This window comes from Myodes glareolus, chromosome 2 (genome assembly GCF_982192425.1).
Source record: "Myodes glareolus chromosome 2, mMyoGla1.1, whole genome shotgun sequence".
Classification (NCBI taxonomy): Eukaryota; Metazoa; Chordata; class Mammalia; order Rodentia; family Cricetidae; genus Myodes; species Myodes glareolus.
This window is the reverse complement of record NC_142027.1, coordinates 74,524,066-74,543,798: the sequence shown is the minus strand read 5'-3', so window position 1 is coordinate 74,543,798 and position 19,733 is coordinate 74,524,066. Positions and strand designations below refer to the sequence as shown.

General features: G+C 39.4%; 1 protein-coding gene across 3 annotated transcripts in view; it reads left to right on the top strand.

The window, feature by feature from the left end:
• The window catches only part of Cldn16 (claudin 16), a 113,560-nt gene that overhangs the window by 61,716 nt on the left and 32,111 nt on the right, over window positions 1-19,733 (top strand). For all 3 annotated transcript variants that reach the window (XM_087901802.1, XM_087901804.1, XM_087901805.1), the window contains 3 exons: window positions 277-373; window positions 1,284-1,397; window positions 3,991-4,232. In XM_087901802.1, the coding sequence (XP_087757928.1) occupies window positions 4,096-4,232 (137 nt within the window). In that variant the 5' untranslated portion in view covers window positions 277-373; window positions 1,284-1,397; window positions 3,991-4,095. The remainder of the gene's footprint in view (window positions 1-276; window positions 374-1,283; window positions 1,398-3,990; window positions 4,233-19,733) is intronic.

The following is a 19,733-nucleotide window of genomic DNA, read 5'->3' as shown; positions in this document are numbered from 1 at the left end:
GTGGAAACAAAAGCAAACCTCTTCTCTAAAGTAACATATCTTTTGACTTAAATTTTGGAGTCAAGGCATTTTCAAAATACATATATTAGATTAATTCATCGGCATTTATAATCAAGTGTCTTTTAGCAGGTATTGCTCCTTCCTCAGCTGTCAAACAATTCAAAGACAACACAATACCATACAATATCCAGTTTCTCTGTGTACTTCCAATCTTTTTGTGACTTTATTTTAGATTATTTCTTTTATTTTTATTTGTGATTTTTGTTTTTTTTTCAGACAGGGTTTCTCTGTGTATCTTTGGCTTTCCTGGAACTCACTCAAAATACATATGTTGAATTAATTCAGCAACAAATGACTGCTGAACTTGCCAAAGGTGAGACAGTCCTTCAGGGTTCCTGTTTGATGAAAGAGTCTGTCAGACATTCTGCAGGACACAGAAGAAAGTGACTGACAGACTGCTAATATACACAGAGCTGTCTTTGAAATTTCCTGCTTCATGGAAAAGTCTGCTGGATACTATGGGCTTATAGGCTGAAGATGGTTGCCCCAATGTTACAGAAGAACTTTGGGTCACTGTCCAGGCAGTGAGATGTCTCTGTCAATTTTAGAGTTTTGGAAGTTGCTTACAATGCACTTAGATAACATTGTATCTTTCTGGGGTCTTTGAAGGAGTTGAACAATAGAAAGTTACAATTGTAGTTTTCCTTAGTTATATGATAAAAGATAAAGTAGATATAAATATTGTGACTATAATTCTTGCTTGATACCTGTTTTGTTATAAGTAATTTTACTATGTTATAGTTAAAACCTTCCTTTTCATTAAACAGATAAAAGGAAATGGTGTGGGAAGTCCTTCTGTCTATGTGTTGCTTTTATTGGTTAACGAATAAAGCTGCTTTCAGCCAATGACTTAACAGAGTAAAGCCAGGCAGGAAAACTGAACAGAAATGGAGAGAGAGAGTAGGCGGAGTCAAAGAGAAATCATGTAGCCCAGCAGAGACAGATGTTAGAGAGAACTTTACCTGGTAAGCTATAGTCACGTTGTGATACATAGATTAGTAGAAATGAGTTAATTACAGTTAGTCAGAAATATGCTTAAGCTATTGACCAAATAGTATTTCAAATAATATAGTTTCTGTGTGGATATTTTGAGTCTAGGCAGCCAGGAACAAATGAGTGGCTTCTGACAAGTATTCAAATACCTGAATTTATTTGGGAAATTTTCATGCAAACCACTATAATCAATTTTCTAGTTCTTTTAATTCATTGTTGTGAAAACTCAGGAATGTGGTATGAACTCTGAAGAAGGTCTCATATGGATGACATCACAGTGTGGACAAAAGGAGCAAATCACATGACAAAAAGAGAAGCCCCAGAGGAATGTCAGTGAAGGCCTGGTAATGACCTTTTTCTAGATTCAATCTCTTTAAGGTCCTACTAAGGACCTTCACTTGAACCTTGTGGCACTCATGCAAAGCACATCCAAACAACAGTGGAGTGGAAGCTAATCATTTCTTTACTGATGTCTTCAGAGTTGAGGACAGTTGTCAGAAGTCCTGAAACAGAATCATATAACTCAGGCCATTTTGTGTTCCCAATCCACAGAAAGAAATATTCATTATTTTAAGCTATGTCTATAGAAATGTGTGACATAGAAGTGGAAACACAACAATACAGACTATGACAATTGCTACGCTTTATCCCTTTGCATTGAGAAAAATGACATATGTCAAATATCGGTCTGCTTAGAATCTCTTTGAGACTTTCTAGGGGAATTATAACTCGTTGAAATCCCCCTATCATCTAGACTGTTAAGTGTCCATAGTGAAGCATAAGTCTTTTTTCTTTTGACATTGTGAAACAACATTTAAGAACATAGTAGAAAATGGAAATACCTCCCCCAAATGAATTGTGCATCCTTTATGAAAAGCGACCAATATTTGACAATGTATTTCATGTCTACGGTGCAAGTATGCTCACTTGAGTTCTGTGCTCTCGTCACTTCTATTGTTGTTTCTGCTGCTATCTTTAGGGGAAGTGGTGACTTGAGATCTCTGTCATAAACATCTTCTTACAATAGAATGGCTGGAAAGTGACTAAGTCAGCTTTGCTTCTGTTGAGACATGTTTACTGGAGGCAAGAACAAAACATTATTTTCCCTTGCTCAAATAGGAATGGGTGTGGGTAGATGAAACCCGTGAGGTATCCGTGAACTGAGTCAGAACTGGCACAAAGTTTCTAGGTGAACCTTTATTCCGACAACAGCCTGAGACTTACAGAGAATATTTTTCTTCAACCACTAGCATTTCTCGTGTGATAGGCATGACAATTGGTGGCTAGAGACTTAAGTGTGTTCTTAGTACTTGGGCACTCTAGAGAAATTTCTGATACTCTTGCTGATACTTTTTATGAGTCATTACTATTTGATTCAAAGCTTGTGTTGATTTTAAGAACACGTGAAAAATTAAAAATAAGTGTTTCTTTGATTAATCTGTAAATGTGAATGTATTGATCTACTTCAATCTACTTTTCTTATTTTGTTTTGGTTTGGGTTTCTGTTTATTTGTTTTGGTTTTCAAGACAGGGTTTCTTTGTGTATTTCTGGCTGTCCTTGATCTCACAGAGATCCTCCTGCCTCTGCCTCCCTGAGTGCTCGGATTAAAGGCAAGCACCACCACCACCCAGCTCAATCTACTTTTAAAACACGTTAACTTACTGAAATGGGTTGATTTAGCTCAGTACTTAAAAACTCATTTTAATTAATGTTTTGGTATCACCTCTCTACACTAACAGCAAAAGCTCATTTTAATGAATGACTTTCATATCATATTTCTATGTCAACTACACCACTAAGTTAAGTTCAGTTATTAAGCTCCTGCTAAGTTTAGGGCTTCAAGCAATATCCATGCAGGCTGTGGGGAGCTAATCTTCAGGGTATAATTCACAAAGACTGTGGCTTGACGTGTGAACTCCCCAAGTGTAATCTGAAACTGACAAAATACATAAGTTTGGGTTATAGATATACTCTTAATTGCTAAACATCTCATATAGGCAATTACATAGGAAAGGATAAGCCATGCATCTATGTGGGTTACATTTTTCCATAGTAATTTCATGCTAATAAATCTAAGTGACACCAGGAGTCACTTCCCTGTTGCCTCACCCTGCAACCCAGCTTCTGCTTTCCATTTTCAATCAAGTCTTCGAGACTGAGCATGCCTCTGGTCAAAGAGCCTAGTGGAGCTGTGGAAACAGTTAGGCAGAGAAATGAATCAGCCCTGATTGTTCAGTTCCCCTACTGACATCTCTTCTACATTACGCTCCTGCTTGATACCTGAAACATGCCCTGGTTTCCTTCTAAAATCTTGGAAGGTAGGGATCTTCGTCTATTTTGTTCACTGATGGAACAAAACCTTGGATTCAAGAAGATATTCTATGAATCTTAGTGATACAACTATTTGATCAAAAATTAATCCAAGTAGGGCAGTGGTGGTGCATGCCTTTAATCCCAGCACTTGGGAGGTAGAGGTTGGTGGATCTCTGTGAGTTCGAGGCCAGTCTGGTCTATACAAGCAAGTTCCAGGACAGCTAGGACTGTTATACAGAGAAACCTTTTTCTTGAAAAACAAATAGAAACAAAAACAAACAAATGAAAAATAAATCAATCCTAAACATCTCAAAGCTGTGTTTATATTACAAGTTAGCACCCTGGTACCCCCAATTCCCTGATAAAAGTTCTTTGCCTGTAACACCTTCCTGACTCTGAGACACATGACCAGTGACGAGTTCTCTGGCAGTGGAAACCACCTCTAAGTATTTGAATAACTACTTCCATGAGTTGCCTTCTGTCCATTGCAGCCATAACCCGTGGTGTATAGACCCTATGTTCTGAACTGTATGTCTCGAATTTCAGGCACATGAATCTGCATACCGTCTTTAATGTGGAATGTTCTGACCTTTCTCAAGTCTCACCTACTTTCTTCCATACAGGACACTGCCTTTGAAGCTTGGTTAATGACAAGTTTGCATTTGGATGTAAATTTTGTTTTTCAACTCTAAAGTTAAACAACTTTACCAAAGAAGAAAGAAAGGTGGATGGAGATGTGGTTTCCTGATGAGGATCATGCTGTTATGGAGGAGTTTGGTGTGGTATTAGCACCCACACCCAGCAGCTCACAGCTGCCAGCAACCCTTGCTCCATGGGATCTAACACATTGCTCTGGCCTCCACAGGTATGTGTGTGTAACCCCCCACCATGCACACATGGAGATTAAATTCTTAAAGATAAAACAAGCATTTATTTTCTTTTAAAGAGGAAGCTATTACTGTCAGTCTCATTACCATATCCTGTAGTATGGGCACCAATATCTTTAGTGTCTTCTAAGTCTTGGAGACATTACTCTGAACGTCACTTTTCATAAACACAAAATAGAATTGGTTGAATGAGTTAGCTTTTACAGAAGTATATGACACGGCTCCAGGGACCCGGCAATTATGTACTCAGTTCTTGTTTGAAGTGGGAAAACTCCCTGAGATTTGACAAAGATCTTCCTGAAGTAGGAGAGTTTTCCTAATGCAAGGGGTTTGGACCTGCATCTGAACCACTTTCCCTTGCCATCTGTGTTAGCACCATCCTACCCAGCTTCTGTTCCATGAGTACTGGCCCCAGGTTCGAATATTTCTTCTCTTCCTTGGTATAGCTACCTTCTGCTTTCTGCGCTGTATCTGCTGGACTCATCAAAGAGTGGCCTCTTGCATCTGTCTTCTGATCCTTGACAAAACTAATCTAACTATCTCTGTCTCTATGATGAATTTTATTTGATGTGTGTATAGTTCGGGAAATCCAATTAGAATGAGATGTTTAAGAAGTGTGACACACCCCTACTCTCCCCCACCTCCACCCCGGCTTTGAAGAGTAGTCTCACAGCAATGAGACTGACAATGTGTTAAAACTGTGTGAACTAAAGCAGTGGTTGGATGTCCCAGTTGGTGCCTGAATTCAATTTTCCATACTATGTGTAACCATGGCTTGTCAGATGGTGCCTTGCACTGAGAGAACACAATTTGCAAGCTGCTTTCAGTTCCACAGTTCCACATTGAGTTTCTTCTGCATCTTGGTAGCCATGGGGACAGAGCTGACTGTTTGGCATCACCCACAAGGCAAGCCTCACAGATAACTTCTGACTGGGAGTAGAAAGCTGATAGACTGGGATCCAATAGACAACATGGAAATATTTAAATGTCAAGAATACCTGTCTCAAAGCTTTTAAGACAAAGCAGACCAAGGAAACAGTGCAGCTTCTTTATCTGGATCCCACAAGAGAGTGGATACTGCACTGTCATTTTAATGCCCACACAGACTTGTCATGTGACCACCTTGTATGTTTATCAACAGACCCAAACATAGAAACACTTGACTATGGCAGAAACTTCTGAGAGTTAATATTAGTAACTAACATGTGGGGTGGGGTTGAGGGGAAGATGCTACCTGAGTTTGTCTCAGCCTGCCTACCAAGGAAAACAAGAGTACTGGAAAAATTCCTGCCAGTAAAATGGCTAAGCCATATGAACTTGTTACTGAATAAATTCTGACAGTTTGGAAAGAAAAGCATACTAATCTGGGGTTCTGACATAGAATGTTTACAATGACAGGTATAAAATCTAGGTGTTCTAGAATTTAGTCCTTTGGTTCAACCAATCTGATGTTCCTCAGCTCTAACCTTCTCCCATCTGTAGGGCGATGCTGAGCTTACAGCCAGCACACTGCTTGCTTCTTGCCTTTGATGATAAAACTTTATGAACAGTCCTGCTAATCACACACACTAAGAATAAATTCTATGTTTATGAAAGACTAGATTACAAAAATAAGATGGGTTTTCTGAATTCTAATCTGCTTAGAATGCCTAGAAGGTTTTATTTAATTCTATGTTTCTGCCTCAAGGCTCTCAGAGAAGCTGTTCTTTCTTGAGCTTATTAAGTGTGAAGAGTAGGCATGACTGAAATATAGTTGTAATGCATTGCATTGCACTAATTTACATCACCTTAAATAATGCTATTGTGAACAAGATAGACTGTGTTCCCAGAGCACAGACCCTAAATCATGTCTAATTAGCCCGGATCTAGCTTCATGCTTAGGCAGCACTTTTGCCTTATGAATAAATTCTTGAGAATCAGTAAATGACATAGAAAATTTATTTGACAATGATATATACTTTAAATTATTCAGAATGTGCCCATATTTCCAAAACTCTAGGACAGGACAGTATTGTTGGGAAGTCTGTCTGGGACCTGTAAGGTTCTCATGCATTTTTCTTGCAATTCAAAACTCATCTCATGGTTAGGAAACTTCTTACTCTCCCTCTTCCTTTCTTTTCTGGATGGAAAGTTCCCAGGATCTGAGCTTTAGTCTAGGCGTGTGTCCTCCCTCTGGGTAATAACAAACCAGTGAGGATGTTAAGTAAGCACACATGAACATCTTAGGTTATAGCCTTTGATGTTAAATTTTGGGATTCACAGAATAGAATGGTTCTGGAGACATCAAAAGGCAGCTGAAAACCTCTAGATGCCCAAACGCTAGACAATGCTTCTTGCTTCCAACATTACAAGGTGTGTGTGTGTGTGAGTGTGTGTGTGTGTGTGTATGTGTGTGCGCGCGCGCGCATGCGCGCACATGTGCACGTGTGCTTTTGATAAGACACAGGAACACATCTTTAATGTTTACAAATTATCAATGAGCTGCATGAAGTTCTTAGCCCAGCTAAACTAAAAATAAGAACACTAAAGTTAGCTTGCAGCGTGTGAAGGATGCCTTCTGAAGGAGTGGCGAGCTGTTTACTACTTCTCTCTCCTCCCACTCCCTTTAACACTCTGAAACGCTCCATTCTTCTTCAGCCTGCAAGACTGGACTTGCTGTTGGCCATCTGTTCACAAGGCAACCCTCTTGTGTTTGGTCCTAACTCAAACGGTACACAGAGTTCGCTGTGTGTGTTGAAGTATGTTCCTGCTGTAGATACCAGGGTATCTCACTAGACCCAGACACACAATTTATTAGTTTTAATTCTTCTATCCATATTCATTTAGTATTTTAAAAGTAAAAAATCATTTGTTAAAATAAAAAGAAAAGAAAACCTTTAAACCCCCCTGAAAAATACAATACCTATGACAAGATTTTAAAAGTCCTCCATGTAATGTATGCGATTTTAAATATCAAATTTCCTCCAGGTTGAAGCATTATGAATGAAAAAAACAAGTAATATACTAATTTTGATCATTAAATTAGACAAATTCAAAGTAATCTTGCTAAGACATGAGATATTTAAATAAGTTTTCATAGAATTAGATTTGAGAACTTCGGTATTTGTATTTGTGCCATTTTTATAAAACAGGGCTTACAAATTTTTCATCGATAGCTTATGTGTTACAATGAGGTATTGTCTTTTCATTTCTCTCCTTCCTGTACCTCACGTCTGCTATTTTTATTTACTCAATGAGATGTTTAAAGTTGTTCGTGGTGTGTGCTTTAGGATAAGTGATACTCGGGACTATCTTTTCCTTTCATATGTAAGCCTTGAAGGTCAAAGAAATAATGTTTGTTTAATTACTTACTGACAGCATTTTTGCAAATGTTAACTGACCAAGGGATTTAGGCTGTATCATTTTGCTTTTCTGACATGGCATTTAGTTTTACTGTGGTTTTTGAGTTTATTGGGACCCCAGAGTTCCTAGTGAGGTATCTCTGTAGTTCTGTTCTGAGTACCACCAAAAAAAAAAAAAAAAAAAAAAAAAAAAAAAGCACAGAATCTTGCTCAGGTGGTAGAGTGCTTATCTAACTTGCACAAAGAATTCTGAGCCCAGTTTCCAGTTCTGCATAAACTGCATAAACTGGGCAAACTGGGCATTTTGGTGCACACCTATGATCCCAGAAGTTGAATGCATCGGAAGTTCAAGGTCATCTTTGGCTGCAAGGTGAGTTCAAATGCAAAGTTGGTGTAGGGTACAGGAGTTCATTTCTCATAAGAAAGACAGAAACAAGAAAAGAAAGGAGGGAGGGGAGGCGAAGGCAGGTGCGTGGAGGAGAGGGGAGAGAGGGGAAGGGCAGGAAAGGGATCCTCTTTAGGAGCACAGGCAGCAGAAGGAAAGCACATCACGTGATGGGAATAAAAGGAAATGCTGCCTTGGCAACCATGGACCATGAATGGGAGCCTAGCAGTTACACTGAGAGAGTGAAATGTTTCTCAATTGAAAATACAAGGGGTGGAGTCATCTGGCCTGCAGGAGGGCTCCAGGAGTGAAGATATGTTCTGTAAAGCCTGGTGGTCTGAGTTTGACCCCTGGGATCTACATGGTTGAAGGAGATAACCAAATCCTCCAGCCTCCACATGTACACTGTGGCATGCATGGACCACAACTCCTCCACATACAAACAGACATGTAGACACACAAATCAACAAGTAAATGTAACAAAATGTAAAAGTATAAATTGTAGTAACACTACCAACCATTGGTAAAAATCAAATTCATGCATTGGTTCATTCTTTATGTATTCTGCTTAGTCATCAGTTATAGCTGATTCTCATTTATTCCTTTAGGAGTAATCCCTTTCCTCATAGTATATTTTATGCTCAAAAGGAGGATTCTTGAAGTTTCCCAGTTTTAGAAGACTAAGTTTCTCAAATAATTTGCATAGTTATTTTCAACTGACCCTTTTGTTCCATTCTTCAGAAATTTGACTGCTTATTTAGTTCCAATTTTATATCCACTGTTTTGTATCTGAGTCTCAGATCATTATACCTGACATTAAGATTTTACTAACAACTTTTGTTTGATGCAACATTTCAACTATTCTCATAGACTATGTTTACTAGTGATCTTACTGAACTTTGTTTGGAACTATCAAAAGGTTATGTTTGGGAACTTGAGGCACAATTTACCAGCAAACCCATATCACTGCTTTTAGAAGAAATAGGAATTCCTAAATCATCAATTGTAGATTTATTAATTATTAAGAATCTCATATAAAATGCATGTGATGTCATGTTCCTGTTACCCCAGCTACCTGTAAGTGTGAGAACATTTTGAACACAAGAATTTGAAGTCAGTCTGGGTACCAAAGAGAGACTCTTTTTTTGTTTGCCTGTTTTAAAGTATTAAAAATACTTACGTTCAATTTAAATATATAAAATATCCACAGAATATGTACAATATAATTATAATTACATATTATATTAAATTTTTGAAAGTATTTTTAACAGTCTTGGTGATATGGAAGACTATGAAGTGAAATAAATAAAAAAGTTTTGTTTAATTTGACAACAGATATGAATATATGTTTTAGTTTTGATATAATCACAAAATCGAATGAAAGCCTTAGACTCTCACTTCAAAACCTCAGAATGAGAGCAATACACAAATGCATAGATATAAGATCAGGAAATGTCCTAAGAGAAATGGGTACAAAAATATTTGCCACAGAACATATGGTAAGAAGATATTAAGAGAATCTGAAAAGTCACCAGAAAAATAAAGTTATGTTAATATTGTAGACAGAGAAAACAATATGAGTAAGCAAGGTAATAGTTTGCTAAACTCATCTTTAAATTATTTTTTCAAATTTCAGTTCTTATTCTTAGAGTTTGAATATAAAATATATACCTCAGGCTCGTGTACTGTGTCTTGGTTACAAACTGATGGACTTCAGGGCATTGACTGGATACCAAGGGCCTTCGGAGGTGTATAATATGATGACTTTGCTAGGAAGTGGACACAGTAGAGGTCAGTGTCTTGTTTAAGGAAATAGTTCATTGGGGTCTTATTCTTTGTGACTGTATTTCATTCTTATGACTTCCTTTCTTCCATATTTCCTCTCTCTCAACTCCACAAGGCAAGTAGCATCCATAGCATTCTCCAGCACCACAACATCCTACCACACACAAGTCCAGGATTGCTGGACCACAAGACCAGGAGTAAAACTCAGGAAACATGAAGCTCAGTGCTAAAATAAAAACATCTCTTTTCTTAAGTTGCCCTTTTGAGACATTTGCTTATAGCAGCAGGATGTCTTTTGGAAATGGTAAGTAAACCTGACCAGGTGGTTCTTCCACCACTGTGGCACATGGTTCTTTTTTAGGGGGAGTTGGGGGGTTTGAGACAAGGTTTCTCTGTGTAATAACTCTAGCTGTCCTAAAATTAGTTTTTGCAGACCAATCTGGCCTCAAACTCACAGAAATCTACCTACCGGTTTTCCTCCCAGTTGCTGGGATTAAAAGTGTGCCGGATGGCACAAGATTCTTCTGTCATAGCAGCTTGTTTGTAGAAGGAGTTAAGAGACCCCAGATAATATAAACACAGCTGAATAAGGAGCAGGAGGATCTTAGAAGATGAAAAGGCTGACAGAAATGAAGACAAGGACTGTGCTCATGAGGTTTTGGATGGAACCAAGACCCTATGGGGGAGCTGGACCAAAAGCCATTCATGTTACATTCAGAAAAGGAACTTGTCTACATTTTTTCTCTTCCCTGAGACTTTGTGAGAGACTGAAGCTAAAAATGACAGATTAGTCAGTGTGGAATAGCTAGTTGAAAGACAATCCATCATTCAGTCTATGGTTACTCTAGCTGTGGCATGGTTTTTAACTATGATGCAATGAAAATTAGGGAAAAGTCCAGGGTAGAAAGACTTTCAAAACTCTTTGAAGTTGAGCTAAAAAATAAAAGTAAAGATAAAAATGTTGGAGTTGAGGGAGGCAAAGTTTCAGAAGAAATTAGTGCTGCTAGAAAGAAGCCAAGTCTTATACTTTTTCGTTGGAACAATAGGAAGGATAGGGTGCATTGAGAACAGCTACACTCCAGCCACAGCAAGTTCAAGGGTAAGAAGGAGTAAGTTCATTTAAATGATTTTCTCTTAGAGAAGAACACCACTGGGAAACTGTTTTCTCACAGGGATGCCTAAGGAGCTGTTCACTGAGATTTCTTTCACTGAACTGAGCTGCACAGTCATGAAGAAGTCTGTGCAGTTGTGGTCAGGGAGCCTGACTTCTGCTCTAACTGGCAGCAGACCTTGACCACTGTCCATGTGACGCAGACATGAAAAGATGCGGGAGTCTAAAAACCATGGAGGCTTCCACCCAAACTTCACAGGGAAGCCAAGAGCTAGGCACTGTGTGATGAGGTCAGAGATGGGAGGTAGCCACTATCATGTGATCCAAAGAGCAAAGATTAAAGTCCTGTGAGGACCTCACAATGCTGGAAAGGCTGTGAAACATCTCCAGAGAAAGGCTTCAGGAAAACTGAGAGGCCCCAGAAAAGTCAAGTGTGAAAGTGGCAAAGTTAGAAGGGTGAGGTCGCCAAACCAATTGAAACTCACATGCCATGGACGCCCTATATGGGTCTAAAGGATTTGTCATCTGCTTTATTGAGTTTCAGGAAGTCCACTCTGTCCTTGCTACACCATATTCCTTATTTTAGAATTGGAAGTTCTTCGTGCCACTGTGCATGTGTATGTATATGTGTGATTTGCAAATGTATGTGTTTGTGTGTGTGTGCATGATGTGGTATGTATATGCATGTGCAGATATATGTTCCTCTATATGTGTGTGTATGTATGTTCATGTATATGTGTGCAGGTGTGGCATATGTGCATGTATTTGTGTGTATGTGTGCATATATGTTAGTTCATGTGTGTGGCATACCTATGTGTGGTGTATCTCTGTGTGTGATGTGTTTATTTGTGTGTGTATGTGTCTGTGTGTATGTTCATGTGTGTGGCATGTATATGTGTGTCTGTAGGGTATGTATTTCTGTGTATGGTGGTGTTTGTGCATGTGTGTGGCATCTGTGGATATATATGTATGTGTGTGCATTTGTGTGAATGTGTGGTATGTGTGTAAAAACAGCTGTCTTTCTTATCTTATAGGATACTACAGCTAAAGTTTCATCTGAAGTATTAGCAGTATTTCAGGCTTTGATTTTATAAACATAAGGATTTTAGAGCTTTAGCAATTTGCTAAATGTCTATTTATGTATGTGCATCTGTGAGTATATACCATGTGTGTGCAGCCACTTATTGAACCTGGAAGGAGGCACTGGGTTACCAAGAGCTGGAGTTACCGGCAGTTGTGGGTTGCCTAACATGGGTACTGGAAACCCAACTCTGGGTCATTGAAATAGCAGCAATGGTTCTTGTTGAAACCACTGAACTATCTCTCCTGCACTGAGTACTGACATTTTAAAGGAACTCTTGGAAAACAATTCAATGTACCTTGCAGAGATGGCTATGGAGATTTGAGGGTAAAAGATAGAATGTTATGATTTTTTGCTGAACTGTCCCTGACAGACACTTGTGTTGAATATTCAGTCTGTAAGTGATGAGAGTGTGGCAGAAAGCGAAAGTTTTAGGAGCTGGGTCTGGCCGGAGGAATTCTGCCCTTGAGCGCACACCTTTTGCCAGGGTTTCTACTTGCTACTGTTCCTGCTTTCATTCCTCCTGCTTTCCATTTGCCGTGGTGCAAGCTACCTGGCCTGCTCTCTCCACCACAATGGTCTGAAACCATGCTCTAAAGAAATATTTCCTCCTAGTAAATGTGTTTCTGTTATACATCCCTTTATAGTTATAAGAAAGACATTTACTGATCGAATGCTGAGGTTTGAGAGAGAAAAGTTACCTCTCTACCCAAGGGGAACTCTCAGCGAGGCCGAGAAGAAAAGCCCAGGGACTAGCTCTCTGATAACTGATATGATAGACGGGAAAGGTCCAAAGGACTGACCTCTTGTATTGGCTTTATAGAATCTCCTAGTGAATGATGACTGGAAATTTCAATGTCTGTGGGGGTCTGACATTCAATAGCAACTTCTAGATGATTCTAACTACCAAGCAGATTTGGGGAGTAGATTAGCTGTGAAGTGACACAAGAATAATACAGAAGAAGGAAGATGTGTTTGTTCTGAGGTGACGAGAAGGGAAAGTATATTTCAGTCAAGAGGAGACTTCCAAGCAACTGGGTAGGGTTACTGATTTAAAAGACTGTATGGATTACCGAATACCCGAATACAATCCAACATGGTGTGTGCCAGGGCCTTATAAGGTGTGAATCTAGGGAAGGGAGAAGAAAGGGTCAGACTGGGAAAGAGCTTGCATGTAATACAGTGAGTGTGCTTTATCTTGATAGCGACAATAATCTTTTAAATGGCAAGAGAGAAACAGGCTTTCCTGGCACAATGCTACAGTTCAATACTGGGGAGGCTGAAGTCTGAGATTTCCATGGGATACCCTGGGGAGATCCTCTTTCAAAAATAAAAAGGCATAGAGCTAAGAATTCATTGCTACAATGTTTACACCCAACAAACCTTTTCCTCCCCTGTTTAAATTCTGTGACATGGATATTTCAGGAGAGTGGAGCAAGGGAGCCACATAGTTAATAACTTTCTATTATAAGAGCTTGCTGTTTGGAGTTCTGTTTTGAATTTTATCACTATTCTTTTAGTCTATAAATAAAGTTTAGTTTAGAGCACCTTAGTCAATCCCTGGTAAGAAAGCAGGCAAATAAATAATGAAACTAAAACCTATGCCTTGAGAGTCCCTCTGTCGGCTCCTTAAACCTCTGAGTCAGTCACTAGAGTCAAGTTAGAAGTAAGGCTCAACAGCTTCCTGTGTTCTACTTAGTAACCTGTGTCCGCAAATGAAAATCAAATTTGATATGTAATTATGCGATGTGTTTGCAGTGCTGTGGGTGGTAAGACAGAGAACAGATCCTTCACTGATCAAGATTCTTATAGGCAACGCCAAGCAGGAGAAGAGTCAAGGATTGGGTTTCCTCTGTGCCATTGACAGTTACTTCTCTTGGCTAAAATACTTTTCTGAAGCCTCAGTTTATCTATAAAATGAGAAAATTGGCCAAGAAGATATCCAAAGTCAAGGGTAGAATTCTGTACTGAATAGTGGTCCTGTGACTTTCTTCTCTGGAATAAATTCTGGTATTAGAGGTTTGCTCCAATTAATTACTCAAGAAGAGGCCATGGATTTGAAATGGGGAGATTGTGGGGACACAAGAAGAGGTGGGGGGATGGAAATACAATGTCCTTTCATATATGAATCCCCAAATAAATTTGAGACTGAAATAACAACACAAACAACTGCCTCCCATGTGATTATTGCAATAGACAATGATAAGTTAATATTAATCTCAATGAAATATTAAATATAAGCTGGGACTACACTGCAGTCATAGAAGACAGCAGCTGAGACGACGGAAAAGATTCTCAATGTTAAGGTTCTCAGTGACAGGAAAGATAGTGCTCTAGTAGCAGAGGTTCTTGCTAAAGAAAGGTAGAACTTATACACTGCCTCTGCATTACATATAAGGCAAGATATAAATATAAGCAGAGCTACCACATTTCGTGAGTAATGTGTTCTCAAGGGTGAACTGGCTGAAACTACTTGACTGATTTAGTCAAGGACTTAAGCAGCTTGCTTCATAGTTTCACCAGAGTGCTTTGTGGAATTAGAATGATGATCCACATGTCATTCTTTCCAGGCACTAACTCCTTCTCTTCAGTGATCATTGAGGAGAGTACAACTGAATGCTGGCTGAGAATCTCCGTGAGTCAGAAATGTGGGCAGGTAGCAGAGGAAGTGGAAGCCTGCCTCTGAGCAAGCTTTGGTTTTGAGTAGGCTCTGGTTTCCTTGGGCAGATTTCCACCTCCTTGACTCACGGAGCTGACAGTGGTCTGTTCTGATTCTCTTCCCTGAAGCTCTTTCAGATTGAATAAGTTACTTACTTAATAAACGGCCTCTGTTTTCTTTTATCTGTAAAATAGTGATTTTATTTCCAGGTAGCTCTTTATATACTGGAATATATATATATATATATATATATATATATATATATATATATATTCATTCCAGTTGAGTATGACTAAAACAAGGAAATACAAGAACTCAGATGTAGCTGTTGACGTGGTGGTGCATTCCCCAAATCCCAACACCTGGGAGAAGAAACAGGACCAGCAGAACTTCAAGGCCAATCTCTCAGCTACATTGTGAGATTAAGGCCAGATTTGACTATGTGAAATTTGTGTCAAAACAACAAAAATAGGTCAATGAGATGGCTCCGTGGGTAAAGGCACTTGTTGTCAAGATTATCGACCCGAGTTCAATCCCCAGGACCTACATAGGGAGGAAAGCACTCACTCCAGCAACTCTCCTCTAAGTCAGAGGACACACACATGCCATGATACACATTCCCTTCCTACACATACATGCATACATAAACAGGTTTGAAAGAACAGTAAAAAAGAACTCATTAAAGGCATCAGCAACAAAGTTTACTTGGCTGTCTTTTTTTCAATTGTTTTGTCAAACCTCAATTATACAGTGATCAAATTTATTTAACAGCTATCAAAAGCTTCACTTCTCATATTACCATTGGATACTGTTTAACAAAATCAGAAGTGTATAGTGTACTAATGTCAAGTACCTAGAATTCCAGTCATGGGTATATCGTATCAATGTGCCCTTCCTCGTGAATGTGAAGAGTTTGCCACACAAATGGTTAGAACACAAATGGTTATAGTCACTTCAGCAAGGTCTCTTTGGGATTTGTACACTCAGCATCTCATACCTGGGAATAACAAATATATCTATAGAGATCCTGAGCATGGCTGGACCAGCCCTAGAATTCCTTACTCACTGGTTACTCTCTAGTGCACCACACAATACCCAGAGCATGGAGTTCACTTATTCATATATATGATGTATATGTACCCAAACCTAGCTTTCAATAGACCAGGTTGCACAATTCCTATTTCTTTGGTATTCAAAATTTTAAACAAAACTACCTCAGCATTTGGGTTTCTATAATTACACAACTACTGTATATGGCATTGTTGGTCATTTGCATAATCAAGCCAAATAGACTTATGAGGTAGTTCCAGACATGATGAGGGATGTCCTTCTGTATATGTGCTGCTTTTATTGGTTGATGGATAAAGTTGTTTGGGCCAATGACTTAGCAGAGTAAAGCCAGGCAGGAACTCAGAACAAGAGAGAGAGAGAGAGAGAGAGAGAGAGAGAGAGAGAGAGAGAGAGAGAAGACAGAGTCGAGGAGACTTCATGTAACTGCTGAAGGAGAAGGACACACCAGAACCTCATCAGTAGGCCACAACCTTGTAGTGATACACAGATTAGTAAAATGGGTTAATTTAAGATGTAAGAGTTATGTAATAACAAGCCTAGGATATTAGCCAAGTAGCATTGTAATTAAAAAAACAAGATGGAGAAGAGGCCCAGAACATTTCCTGGTAGTTCACAGCCCAACGGTGATACATAGATTAATAGAAATGGGTTAATTTAAGAAATAAGAGTTAACCAGAAATATGACTAAACCATTGACCAAAACAGTTTTATTCATCAACCAATAAAAGCAACACATATACAAAAGGACAGCCCACACCACAGGTGAGTCTTTATATTGGTATCTAAAATACCTGAAATAAAGATGCATCTAATACATTTGCTGAAGAGCATAGCTTACCGACAAAGTACAACATAGAAAGAACATCTCTTTAACCTAACTCTGTGATCCTGTGGCTGGCTAGGTACCATCACCATCATGCTGCTGCCCTTTTTTGTAGAGATTCCATCACTCCTTTGGGCTATTCCAGGAAAAGAACAGTTCAAAATATGGGATGCAGTTTCCACACAATCATAAAGTCAATGTAATCCGTCACACTGCAACATATTCACTGTTATGTAATTCACTATGGATGATTTTTTATTAGCTTCCTGAACTTGGTTGTGGGATGCCACTCAGTTTAAAGCTTAAAGTTTGAGGGCTAAAAAGAGTTTAAGCTTTTGACTGGCAGGAAGGAGCAGAAGGATCTTACTTGGTCTGCCTGATATTGGATGACTACTTTTCTCTTGCTTTTGCTTTTTTTTTTTGTATCAGGGATAGAACCCAGGGCCTTGCATAAGTTATGCACGTCCTCTGTCACTGAGTGACATCCCCAGTTTAGTGTCTAAACTCTTCAGTGGCTTTCAGTGATGAGATCACAACAATTCCAGCTAGAATCGATACTCTTTTATAAAGATGAGGTAAGCATAACCTTGAACTTCAGCATCACAGTTCCATACTGTCCACACATGAGTTATACTTTGGACACACACAGGAGAACAGATTTATACAATAAGAGAGCACATTGCTCCTTAATTTCGTACTCTGTGCTTTTACTTATAAGCTCTAGACAATGATATTACTTGCATCTCTGATATCATTCAGTTTTGCTGTGTGAATGAAACAGTTAGTCATCCACTGCCACAAGCAGAAACTCTCTGAGCATGCTTGAAATTCCCAAGTGTTTAGGCAAGGTTAGATGAGCTAAGAATCCATCAGATAAGCTGACAGCAGCACATTGTAAGGTGGCCACGAAGGCTGTGATAAGTGCACCACAGCCCAGGCTAGCAGCCTAGCTCTCGACATCTTCGCTGTTTTTTTGCCCACCATGAATTAAGTATAGTCAAAGCATTCACCATTTGACTGACCTTTGTTATGACTCAAAACAAAGTCTCAAGGTGGAGGTGGGGGCTTCAGACCTTTGGTAGCCTTAGAAGTCAAGTCTCTCCAAGCCTAGAAGCTCCAATTTTTTCCCCCAAGATGGGACACAAAAAGTAAGACCCATTTGCCTGGAGCCAGTCACAAAATCTGACTCTCTCTCTCTCTCTCTCTCTCCTCTCTCTCTCTCTCTCTCTCTCTCTCTCTCTCTCTCTCTCTCTTTCTCTCTCAAACTTTAATCCTCCATCTCATTTCTGTGTCAGACCAAGACATAAATTCTCTAATTTACCTTGTTTGATTACACAACTGCAATTCTAGGACCTGTCCTTCCTCTGCACCCAGAAGAAAGACTCATTGCAAGGGGAGAATCCACAAGGAACTTCCACAGACATGCTACTGCCTGCCCTCAATGTTTTCCTGCTGGCTTATGCCTTTGGTCCTCTCATATTTCTCTGGGAATTTGCATGTGTGTGTAGGGTGGCTTGGAGGCATGTTTCATGTATGTGAGGGTGTTTAACCAGCCTGAAAGAGATGAAAATACTCTAAAGAAACACTCCAAGCCATCACATTATTATATATAAAAAGCAAAAAGAACTCGCTAAGAAATGAGAATTTCCTCCATGAGCCTCATGCTAGGAAAACAAAAAGGGGACAGCCACAGAGGTGACTTCTTACACAGAAAGATATCCCATAGTTCCACCAGCTTGTCAATCAACCCTACAGGGAGAGACTGAAGCCCACACCAAGACAGGCCAGTGCTAGGTGGGACCACATTTTCATCAGTATTGCTTAGACATGCATATACCTGGCCTTCTATTTAAACTTGCGTTTTACTTCAGGACACCCCCCCCCAGCCCTCATGGATTTAATAGGGCTTTCTGGGTCTCTTTATCCCTCTTCCCAAAATTGCTGCACTGAATAAATCTCCCTTTTCTACTATGAATCTGTCTGTTTTAATTAACTTCTCAAGTATAGTTGATAAAACTTGGTTCCTTGGGGTATAAACTACTGCGAACTCAAGTTTAGCAACAGGTTCAGGTCTGTGTCTGTGTGTGTGTCTATATGCCATGGTGCGTATGCATAGGTCAAAGGACAATATTTCTGGAGTCACTTCTCTTCTTCTGCCCTTTTCCTGGGGTAGGGACTCTTGTTTATGCTGCTCCATCAAACCCACAAGTTCACAGATCCTCTCCTGCCTCATCTAACTTCCCATAGTTACAGCTATAAGCCACTGTACCTAGCTTGTTTAAATGGGTTCTGGAGTTCAGACTCAGGCTACCAGGCTTACTCAGCAAGTAAGTTTGTCTTTTAAAGCCACTTGCCAAACAGTCTTGAAAGGACCAGAGAAGAGAAAAAAAAAAATTGCTGTCTTACAGTTAAATTTTTGTCTCTAATATTGTTAAGACTTGTTATTTTTTGTATGAATGTGGACCAAGTACAATATATGCATGCATACTTACTTTTGGTACATAATAATAAAGCAAGAAGCAAGATAGTCTAAAGGGAGAGATGCTGGCACCTTTGTTTGGCTATCAGACTAAAATTTGGTCCCAAGAAATTGGAATTTTCCCAGGAATGTCATGCTGATGAAATGTTTGAGCACCGGGAAAGCTATGGTAGAAATTACTTTGCAGGAATAGATTGCACTCAGTGCTGACACCCCCTTTAACAGCCCTACAGGAGAAACTGAAGCTAACACAATTAGGGAGGTCAGTAGTAGGTAGGCTGGGCCTCATCATAGCCAGGACTGCATAGTTATGTATACTTGTTGATCCTTATTTAACCTTAGTCTCATGCCAGGTCCCCAAATTTGGACTTGGAGGGTCATTGTTCTTCATGCAGTATGGCCACATCAAAGAAACCCCTTTCTATTTAACATCACGTTGTTTTAATGGGCTGGTGTCTAGCAGATAGCCACGCCTAGCTTGGTTGCCTACCACATCCCAGACTTTGACCCTGACAACTTCATCCATAGTTGCAGCTTGTAAATCACAAGATCTGTAATTTGCTGGTTATTGATCACATTTTGTATACTATATTGACCGTTTATAAATACTAATTATTTTCCATAACTTCATGAAACAATTCATAATGTTTATTCTATCAGCAAGGAGGCCCATAGGAAGTGCACAGTAGCTTACCGAAGACCTGACATTATTAATTGGTGTGGCCCACACTCGGATCTCTGTAA